At 18.5% G+C, this 12,567-nt stretch overlaps 3 protein-coding genes across 3 annotated transcripts; all 3 read left to right on the forward strand.

The window, feature by feature from the left end:
* Positions 1 to 1,119: 1,119 nt before the first annotated feature.
* Positions 1,120 to 5,835, forward strand: PRSY57_0105500 (serine/threonine protein kinase, putative; the record flags this gene model as incomplete). The annotated part of the gene is made up of 1 exon (XM_012905374.2): positions 1,120 to 5,835. One exon carries the CDS (start codon positions 1,120 to 1,122, stop codon positions 5,833 to 5,835), a length of 4,716 nt encoding a protein of 1,571 aa, XP_012760828.2.
* Positions 5,836 to 6,514: 679 nt separating this feature from the next.
* On the forward strand, positions 6,515 to 7,858 carry PRSY57_0105600 (putative membrane protein; the record flags this gene model as incomplete). The annotated part of the gene is made up of 1 exon (XM_020114364.1): positions 6,515 to 7,858. The coding sequence occupies one exon, from the start codon at positions 6,515 to 6,517 to the stop codon at positions 7,856 to 7,858; it is 1,344 nt and encodes a 447-aa protein (XP_019970933.1).
* Positions 7,859 to 8,689: 831 nt separating this feature from the next.
* PRSY57_0105700 (double-strand break repair protein MRE11, putative) lies at positions 8,690 to 12,343 on the forward strand (the record flags this gene model as incomplete). The annotated part of the gene is made up of 1 exon (XM_012905376.2): positions 8,690 to 12,343. The coding sequence occupies one exon, from the start codon at positions 8,690 to 8,692 to the stop codon at positions 12,341 to 12,343; it is 3,654 nt and encodes a 1,217-aa protein (XP_012760830.2).
* Between the last annotated feature and the right edge of the window lie 224 nt (positions 12,344 to 12,567).

Here is a 12,567-nt window from a genome sequence, read left to right on the forward strand (position 1 = left end):
AAAAAAAAAAAAAAAAAAAAAAAAAAAAAAAAATTATTTTATTATTATATGTTTTTTTTTTTTTATATATATATATATATTTTTTTTTTTTTTTTTTTTTTTTTTTTTTTTTTGAAACATGCATTGTTTTATTCTTAAAAAATAAATATATATAAAATATGTCTTGTTCTTTTAAAAAAAAAGAAACTTATGTAGGCATGTAAAAAGTTAAGGATGAAAATTTTGTTTTTGTTCTTGGGTACTTAAATTATAAATGATTAAAAATAAATGTTTGTCACATATGCAATAATATATATATAATAATATATTTTATTATTTTTGAATATTTATTTTGGTATTTATTTTTATATTTATATATTAATAGTGCTGGTTCACAACATCATATGGGTCTTATAAAGTTACATATGAATAAATTTTTTATAAAAAAAAAAAATAAATAAATAAATAAAAACACATACATACATACATACATACATACATACATACATATATATATATATATATATATATATATATATATATATATATATTATATAAATTTCTGTACATAAATATTTATACTCCTTTATATAATATTATAAACACATTTGTATAATAAAATAAATTTTTTCTATATACAAAGGTTAATTCGTTTCTTTTTTTTTATCTAAGTTGCCTTGTTCTCCATTCCAGCAAATATACAATGGCCATATAAATTTTTTGTCTCGAGGTTAATTTTTGTTGTTGTTGTTGTTTTATTTAAATTATAAGAATGTATGTAAATGTATTCTGAATAGATAAATAATATAATGTAACTTTATAAATATATATCATATATATATATTTATTTTTTTTTTTTGTGTACTTTAAAAAATCAGATTTATATGTTGTATAAAACGAGGAAACCATTTAGGAGATGCCTCAAAAAATATGAGAAGATATATAATTTGTTGAATTATATCATAATGTATATGGATATATATGGATATATATATGGATATATATGATTATACGCTTGTAATACTTACATATACATATATATATATATATATTTTTTTTTTTTTCTTTTTCCTTTTTGTATTAAAACCGTGAAGCCTTACTAAATAAAGAAAAAATAAAAAAGATATAACAAAAGGGAAAATGTTAATAAGTAAAAGAAAAAGAAGAAAACCATACACATACAACGACGGATATGAATATATAAATAAAAAAATAAAAAACAAATTTATATTTATATGTTTAATAGCAGTTGGAGGGTTTTCATGTGTATATAAAATAAAAAAGAAAGAAAAAAAAGAAAAAAAGAAAAAAGAGATATACTATGATCAGAAAGAAAATTGTAAGGACAAATTTTATGCTTTAAAGAAAATAAAATTTCATGCAAATCCAAAAAATTTAAAAGAACAAATTTTATTAAATTTAAGAGAAATCAAATATTTAAACCTATTGAAAAAATATACAAACATCGTTTACCCACATGAATACTGGATAGAAATTTATAAACCTTTTTACAAACAAAATAAAATTAAATCAGATAAAAAAAAAAATAATAAAAAAATAAAGAAACAAAAGTTATCCTTATTTAAAGATACTATCAAAATTATTAAGAAGAGAAAAAAAGACAAGTTAAAAAAAAAAAAAAAAATTGAATTTTTTTTTAAAAACATTCAATATTCTAGTGATACAGATGATATCAATATTACTTTTGAAGATGCTCATCCAGAAAAAGTAAAAAATAATAATAATAATAATATAAAAGATATAAAATATATAAAAGAAAAAGTACAAAAAGATTATAAAAAGAATAATAAAAAGAATGACAAGAATAATGTCAATAAGAATAACACATATAATAACAAATACAAAGTTGTTATCAATAAAATTATAGAAAAAAAATATCTAATAAATAAAATAAAAATCAATAGGAATAAAAAAATATATATATATAGACATATATATGGACATATATATGGACATACATATAGACATATATATAGACATACATATAGACATATATATAGACATACATATAGACATATATATAGACATATGTATGCTCTCTTTAATATAAACAAGAATTCATATTATACATATAATAATAATGATAAATTCAAATTATTAAAAGGGTTAAAAAGAAATAATCTTTTTATAAATAAAAATCAAACTATTCCTTATCCTTCTTCTTGTTATTATTATTCATCTCATACAACAAACAAATTTAAATCCTTAAATGAAAAACAGTTTACCTATATAAGCTCTTTCTCTTCTCATATGTGTTGTACCTCCTCTCGAAGAAAAACGTTCTCGTACAATCAAAAGGATAATTATCAGGAAATAAAAAAATTAAATAAATATTATAATTACAAATCATCAAATTTTTTAGATAAACAAATATTAAATAAACAATCGATGTTTTGTCAAAACAAAATAAACAACAAAAAAAACGATCATAACGTTGTATTAAAAACATTACAAACATTTTATGATGATACATATATATATAATTTAGAAAAAGTAGACACCCAAGAAACAAAACGATATAGTAATTATAATAATATAGGACATGTAGAAAATGGAGAAAATATAAAAAATGTGGAAAATATAAAAAATGTGGAAAATGTAAAAAATGTGGAAAGTGCAAAAAATGTGGAAAATATAAAAAATGTGAAGAAAAAAAAAAAAAACAAATTTGTTACATACAATAATATATATACTATGCAAAATATAAAATATACATCATACAAATCAAATGTATCTATTATAAATCACGATGTTAATATATGTAATTCTTATAGCCTATCAAACATTTTTACTTGTAAAACAAAAAATGAACATAATGATTTCTTCTTTCCAAGACACACCAAATTTAATAACAGGCCGTCAAAAAATAAGAAACATAGATTATCACAAAGAAAATATTACATCAACAATTATAAAAATAAAGGAATTAAATTTAAGCTCAAGAAAATAATCAGGAAAATGTTTCAAATGAAAAATAAATTACGATGTGTTACTGGTACCTATTTTAATAATTATAAAATTGATAAAACAATTGGAAAAAATAAAAATAATAAGAGCAATAATAAGAACAATAATAAGAGCAATAATAAGAACAATAATAAGAGCAATAATAAGAACAATAATAAGAACAATAATAAGAGAAATAATAATATTAACACGAATAAGAAGAATTATTATTTTTACAATCAACATAGTCCTTGTATAGATATCTTTAAAAAGACCAAAAGAAGGAAGAAAAAAAAAAAAAAAAAAAAAAAAAAAATTACATTTATTAACCTTCTTTTTAATAATCAAATTAAATATCACACAAAAATTTGTAAAAACAAAATAAATAATATACAATCAAGAGAATGTGCTCATAAAATATTATCATATCATCATATTTTTATTTTACTTTATTATATATATAAAAATACAACATACATTTCAGAATTATTATATGAACAATATATAAATAATATAAAAAAGAATTTTTTGCTTAATAAATTAATTAATTTATATATACCAATCTATAATTATTCAGAATATTTTTTTAATATATCCTTCATATATTATATCTTGTCAAATAAAAAAAGAAAACAATTCAAACCAACAAATATATTATCACCACAACTATACTCCTATTTTTATTACTCCAACTTATTATTTGGTTCTCGTTATGTTCATAAAAGAAACCAAATTCATAGAAACATATACAAAAGCAAACTTAGTAATATGTATGCACATTTATCCAACTTGGATTTATTTTTATGTTATAGAAGTAAACATAATTACAAATATATTAAAAAAAGACAAGCTCTTTTTAATTTTTTTTTTTATAAAAGATCATATATTATCCATTATGAAAAATATTTTACTAATAAACATTTTATAAAGACACAGGAAAATCAATTAAAATATTTCACTCGATTTTCTACTTTAAAAATGTCAGTAAATAATTATTCATCTAAAAATTATATTTTGAAAAAATGTTATATGATTAAAATAAAAAAAAAAATTGTCAAAAATGTAAACATAAGAAGAAATAAAAATATGTGCATGTATTTATCTTATGTCATACATATTCTTAAAAGTCATAACTTATGTAACAAAATATATAAGGAATTTAATAAACAAGTTACAAATAATGTATGTAAAAAACAGGTAGTTAGACAAATAATTCTTGATATATTTAATAATAAGACACACCCAAGGCATCACATAATTAAATACACATATAATTTTCATAAAAAAAATATATGTTTATCAAGTTGTAAAAAGCGATTTTTTTTAAAAATATATTGTTTTCATAAAGGTGGTTATGTTTTTTCAAGATTGTATGGAAAAGAAATTAAAAAAAAAAAAAAAAAAAAAATTGAAAGAATAAGAATAAGAAATATACAGGTTCAAAAACAAATGGGTTATAAATCTCGACCATTCATAAATAACAAAGGATCTTCAAAAATTTCAAAACAAATCATATATTTTTCATTAAATATAATTTTGAAAAATTATATAGATTATATATTAACGAAAAGGAATTTTTTATGTTCATATGATCATCCTTTAATTGAAAGAAAATGGTTAATGTATTATACCACAAGAGTTGTATCCAATTATTTTTTAAATCAAAGAAAGGATTATAATAATGATAATAATAATAATAATAATATCATGTTTAATAATAATTTTATTGTTAATAATTATATGGATAAGTATAAAAATATTTTCATAAAATCATGTAATGATAAAACCATTCCCTACCAAATGCTTGGGAATTTACAAAATGAATATTATTTATCAAAAGGTAATAATAAAAGGAATATAACAACCACTTATTTATATATGAAAATAAGGAAGATATTAAATAAATATTCTAAAAGAAATGAAGAAAAAAGAAAAATATTGAAAGGTAAATATTCTTACAACAATGGAAGCTTTGCTCTATTATCATATATAAATAAGAAACATAAACATAATAAAATATATCACCAGATTAAAGAAAAGAATCGAAATAATAAACAGACAAAATATAAATTTAACTTATATATAAGAATGGAATATTGTAAAAGTACACTAGAAAATTATATTAACACAAGGGAAAATATGAATATTAATAGAAATTACGAAATAATACAAATGATAATATTAGGTTTATACTATATTCACAATAATAACATTATGCATAGAGATTTGAAACCTTCGAATATTTTTATTTCCGATAAGAATATTGTTAAGATAGGGGACTTTGGGTTAGCATCATATGATTATACTTATCCAAAAAAGAAAAAAAGAAAAAAGAGAAAAAGAAAATCAAGTAACTTGTCATACGAATATAATATACGAAAAACTAATATATTAAATTTGCAAAAAAATAATACTCCTTTCAATATAGATAAATATAATAACAATATTATAAGGAAAAAAAAAGAAATCTCATTTAAAAAATGCTGTACGAAAAATAATATACCCACAAAAGAAATAAACAGTAATTCCTCATTTCAATATTTTACAAAAAAAAAAAAAAAAAAAAAAAAATTTCATGATCATCATACTTTAGGAATAGGAACAAAAATATATGCAGCTCCAGAACAATTAATAGGAAATAAATATACAAAAGCAGTTGATATGTTTTCACTTGGGTTAATTATAGTAGATTTATTTACTATAACAAAAACAAATATGGAAAGAATGAAAATTTTATGTAATGCTAGACATAGGATTTTACCTGACTTGTTAATAAAAAACCATCCTCAGGTAGCCAAATTGTGTCAAAATTTATTATCGCTAGATTATCAATTAAGATGGACATCAGAAGAGTTATATAAGAAAAAAAAATATATATATATATATTGATAATTTTAGGTGTGAATATATCTTTAAAAAGGATAAATAATAATTTTTACATTTTTGTTATATATAACACTATGGAATTTGTAAAATAGTCCTTATAAATGTAAATACAAAAAGAAAAAAAAAATATATATATATATATATATATATATAATTATTATATATTTTTATATAATAATATATTATACATAATTTATTTTCGAACAAATTCATACACATTTCATATGTACATAGATTGAAGGGAAGTTCTTTTTATTTAATTTATTTTAATGTTATTAATAAATATAATTTATTCAATCGAAAATAAAAAAAAAAAAAAAAAATATATATATTATATATATATATATATATATATATATATATATTTCATATATACAAGAAAAGGACCAGTAATTGTGTAAAATATAATGCCAATAAAGTATGCTCCATTTTACCTTATATGTAAATTTATCCATAAGGGCAGACTTCTATACTTTTAATCATATATGAGGAATATACGCAAAAAAAAAAAAAAATAAATAAATAAAAATAAAACATAAAAAATAATAAATATTAATTATTATTATTATTATTATTTTGGGGAATATTATTATCATCATTGGCTTTATTTTTTTTTTTTTAAAATGAGAAAATTTTGTGTGCCCAAAAAAACAAAAAATTTTTTTATGAGATATCCCCCAGAATGAGAATAAATGTATGTTTCCTTAATTTTTTTTTTTTTTTTTTTTTTTTTTTTTTTTTGATTTTAGATACAAATGAATGTTTCCAACAAGAGGAAAAGTTAAAAAAATTAAAGAAATTATTAAATAAAAAGATTAAATTTGATATTAATGAAAAACATAAGAATGGTTATAAAAACACAAGATATTCATTTATATATATTCATGAATTAACCTTAATTGATTATGTAGATTATGTGTTGAATAAATCCTCAGAATATGATTGTATTTTATTTTATATAAATGTAGAAAGTAGTAATAATGTTTCCAAGTTGGATAGAAAAACTCTTATTTTATTAGAAATATTTAACCAAGTAGCACGAGAGATCATATTTAATAATTTTGTTTTATATAATGAGAATGAAGATGTATTATTATTAAATAAAGAAATAAGAAACCAAGATAAAGAAACAATGTATGTGAATAATAATAATAATAATAATAATAATAATATTTATGAAACTAAGGATCATAATGATAAGTATAAAAAAAATGATTTTTTATTATTAAAGCCTGTTTTTTTTTTTTATATAAATTTTAACAAATCCCATATGAATCCCATAAAACATGTACATATGATTTATAATTTACCGGAATTTGTTTATGTACATGATAAGACTTTTGATAATATAGATTACCAGCTAATAATAGATACCAAATATATGTTAGAATATTATATAAAAGATATAAAAAAAATTGATTATAACCATACAGAGATAAATAATAAGATGCTTGAAACATATTTTAAAGAATTTATTTATTTACACAATAAAGGGAATATGAACAAAATCAAAGAAAAGAATCCAGAAGAAAAAGAAAAGGTATTTATAACATTATTAATAATTTTTCTATTTCTATTTTTATACTTATTTGTATTAATATTACAGAAATGTACTTTTCTAATTTTTTTATGTTCCTATTTATTATACTTTATTTGTTTAAGTGGATTATTTCATTGCTTAATTAATAAATCAGAATTATATAATACAAGTAAAAATTTAGATTCTTTTTTCCATAAATATATATATCGTTCAACTAATTCACAGTATATTTGTGAAGGTTTTATATTTTCATTCCTTATTTTGTTTATCACATTATTATTTTTTACATTATTAAAATTTTCAAGTAATATAAAAGAGGAGGATACATCTCTATTATTACATAAAAGGAAAAAAATAAATATCCTTTCTTTGTGTATTTTATGTCTCATATTTATGTCTTTAAAATTTATACAAGACATTAATTTATATAAAATTTATTTTTCGACTTACTATTTTTTCCCACCCCTTAAATTTTTTAGAAAGTGAAAAATTTTTTTTTTTTTGGAAGGGTGGGAGACTTTATTAAAAACTCGTTACACTTGTAACTATTGTGATGTGTAATGGTGATTCATGTTACTAGGAAGGATGTTACATGAAATATATAAACATATATAAAAATATTTATATATATATATATATATATATATATATATTTATAAATTTATATATTTTTTTTTTTTATATATTTTTTTTTTTTATATATATTTTTTTTTTATATATATTTTTTTTTTATATATTTTTTTTTTTTTTTATATATATATTTTTTTTTTTTTAATTTTGATATTATTTTCCATGACTTCCCTCCCATAGTGTAAAAACATAAAATATAAAACCAAAAAAAAGTATATATGAATAATGTTTATATTAGAAGTATGTTAATATATTATTATTATATATAAAAATTTATTAAGAGTAACATTTTTTATATGATTAAGAAAAAAAAAGATCCCTTTCTTTTAATTTTTTATTTAAATTATATAATATAAGGTTGTTAACAATATAAAGATGTAAATAGGCATATACAAAAATAAAGAGATAAATATTTAATATGTACATATATTATATATATATATATATACCTCAATGGTATAATATATATATAATATATTTATTTATTTTTTTCCCCACTCCTTCTCCATAGAAGAGAAAAAAAAAAAAAAAAAAAAAAATATATACCATGAAATAATAATTTTTTATTTTAAGTGTATGTTATATATATTATACATTACATTTGTTTCTATTTATAAGGGCATATTATTTTTTTTTTTTCTTATTCCTTTATGAAAATTTTATACTTATTAAAATTATTTTCCAAGCATGAAAAGTACTCAAAGTAATTTGAATGATGAAGAAAAGGTTATGAATAATAATGAGAAGATTATTAAAAATTCGTATGGAGAATTATTAAGTGGATGTATAAAAAATAAGAGTAGTGATATGAACACAGGTGACGTATATCCGTGTAATTATAAGAACACAAAGATAGTATCCATAAAAAATGTATATAATAATTTGTATAAAACCAGTGATAGCTTGTTTTTTAAGGAAGAAAATGAAGAGAATAAAATGGAAAATTGTATCATAAGAAATGATGGAAGGGATATGGAAAATAAATTTAGTTTATATATTAATAATGCTGAAAATAAGGATGATAATAATATAAATCATAATATAAATAATAATAAAAATAATAATAAAAATAATAATAAAAATAATAATATTTATCATAATATAAATAATAATAATTATCATAATATAAATAATAATAATTATCATAATAATATTATTAATGATGGTGCTATAATAAATGAACATACTTCTCATGGTGATCGCTCATCCTTCTTAAATAATAAAAATTATAATGTTTCGAATTGCACAAACCATGCGCATAATATAAATTTAAATGAAGAAAAGAATGAAAAAGTATACATGTATAGAAATGAAAATAAGGAAAAAATCCATAATTCCAATAATAAGGATTATATCCAAAAGAGTAACGAAAAAAATGTATCATCCAAAATGGAAGAAGAAACTTATAGAAATAATTCTTATAATATAGATTCAAAAAATACGGATGTAAAAAATAATGAAAGGGATATGTGTAAAACAATGGTGAATAATTTAAGTATTAAAGAAAATAAGAACTATTCCTATAATAGTAAAAAAGAAGAACGAAACACAGAACATCAATATAACATAATAAATGAAGAAGAACATGTAAAATTATTTAAAAACATGAATTTACAAGAAATAAAAAATGTTCTTAGTAAAAATGATGCAAGTACATTAAAAATATTATTATGTACAGATAACCATTTAGGATACAAAGAAAATAATTCTATACAAAAAAAAGATAGCTTTAATTCTTTTGAAGAAATTTTATTTATAGCAAAAAAATTAAATGTTGATATGATATTAAACAGTGGAGATTTATTTCATAAAAATAAAGTTTCTGAATATACTCTGTTTAAATCTATGTATATTATAAGAAAATATTGTCATATTAATGAAAATGACAAGGAAATACAAAAAGATGATAATATAAATAATAGTGTACATTCTAATGATTTAAATAATGATGATAAATCTATCGGCGAAGGTATTTTGGAAAATGAATTTTATAATATGTATAATGTGCAAGTCAAAGAAATAAAAAATTATAAGTATGAATATTATAAAAATGAACATACTGTTAATAGAAATAATATATTTGATGACACAAATAATTATATGTCTAACAAACCGTCTGTCCAAGATAAGAATGGAAATTTATATAAAGACGATAAGAATAATACTAATAATGTAAAATTATTACAAAAAAATGATGAAATGTATAATTCTGATCATCCTGGGGAATATTTAAATTATCCGAATGGTAGTAATAAGCATTTTTATGAATATGGAAAGGAAGATAATAATGATAATAATGATGATGATAATAATAATGTTAATAATGATGATGATAATAATAATGTTAATAATGATGATTATAATAATAATGTTAATAATGATGATGATAATAATGATGATGATAATATTGTTATTTTAAATATGCTAAAGAAAAATAAGGGGAAAATAACCAAGAAGAATAAAAAAAAAAGAGTTAATAATAATAATATTTTTAATAGTGATAATGATGATATACATCACATTAGACATGATGATGAGCATCATAATAATTACAATGAACATGATTATTATAATGATGATTGCCATTTTGAAGAAGAACAAATAAAATATTACAATAAATTAAAAGAAAATAATAACGAATTCTTTAATAAACTAAAAATATGTCCAGTAAATGAGAAATTTAAAAAGTTAATACCATTTTATACGATACACGGTAATCATGATTATCCATATAGTTATGATTACATATCACCATTAGATATATTAAATATATCGAATTTAATAAATTATATAGGTAAGAATAATTTAAATAATATTGTTGTGAAACCTATTCTTTTAAATAAATATAAAAGTAAAATATCCATATATGCTGTTGGATGGATGAAAGATGAAAGATTATATCGATCTTTTGAAAATAACGAAGTGAAATTTATTTTACCATCAGATTATAAAAATAGAATAAATATATTAGTATTACATCAGAATAGATATATAAGAAATGCATATGGAAATAATACAAAAAATTTTATAAAAGAATCTTTTATACCTAAATTTATTGATTTAGTTATATGGGGACATGAACATTTTTCTAAACCTTATTTAGAAGAAAGTATTTTAAATTCATTTTATAATATACAGCTAGGGTCGTCTGTTAGAACATCTATATGTCCAAATGAATACGGAGATAAATTTATAGGATTATTAGAAATAAAAAATCAAAGATTTAGATTTTTAAAAATTAATTTAGAAACAGTAAGACCTTTTGAAATGAAAGATATCAAACTAGCTGATTATGAATTAAATTTTAAATCAGAATCTGTTTTAAAAGAATTTCTACATGAACAAACACATGCAATTTTGGAAAAAATTAAAAATAATTTCTCTGATGAAATCAAAAAATATTTTTTGTTCAAACAATTATTTCATACTAAAAATAAATTAGAAACAGATTCAAATAAAGAACATCAAAATGAATATAAGAATATAAATCATATATGTACAAAAAAAATAAATGCACATTTAAATGATTACCAAGATGAAAATCTATATAAATCTCTAATTTCCATATCTAAAGAAGATATAAATAATTTTTTTAATAATTTAAAAAATGAGGATTTTTATTCTAGTACATTTATACATTTTGCTTTTGCTGATCATTATGACACATTCGATTTACTAAAAATAAAAAAGGATGTTTATGAAAAACCATTGTTAAAAATTAAAGTAGAATATGATGATGTGAATATAATTAACACACAATTGTTTGGTTCTCTTTTTATAAATAGCATAGCAAATCCATCCGAATTTTTATCTTTCTATAGGAAAAAAATAAGACACAGGGATATATATAATAACAACGATAATAATAATAATAATGATAATATTAATGATAATAATAATAATAATAATAATAATAATAATAATAATAATAATAATAATGGTAAGAATAACATGAACCATGACACATACAATAATAATCGTAATTATAATAGGCTACATGAAGATGAAGGAGACAAAGATTTACATAATATGGAATATATAAATGAATATAATAAAGTATTCGATATACTATTTGATTATTGTGATATAAAAAATAAATTATTAATATTAGATGAAAATGTTATTATGGATACAATACAAAATTTTATATTAAATACAAATTCATCCTTTAATTTTAATACAAATGTAACTTCTGATTTTACATCCATTAAGTCAATGATTGATAAATCTTTTAAAAATAAAGTAGAATCCATTGAAAAACAGATGGAAGATATGTCTGCTGAAAATATAACGGATGCTTATCTCACAGATGTATTAAAAAAAATTAAGAACACCTCATAAGAAAAAAATAAAATAAGTATTTACATACATATGTAGCTATTCACATATTTTTATATAACAAATTGGTAAAGTTGATAAATAGAAAAAAAAAAAAAAAAAAAAAAAAAAAAAAAAAAAATTAAAAAAAATATTTATAAAAAAATAAAAAATCAATTAAAAAAAAAATAATTATATATTAAAAAATTAATAATTTTTTCTTTTTAAATTTTTTTTTTTTTTTTTTA

This window comes from Plasmodium reichenowi, chromosome 1 (assembly GCF_001601855.1).
Source record: "Plasmodium reichenowi strain SY57 chromosome 1, whole genome shotgun sequence".
NCBI classification, from domain to species: Eukaryota; Apicomplexa; class Aconoidasida; order Haemosporida; family Plasmodiidae; genus Plasmodium; species Plasmodium reichenowi.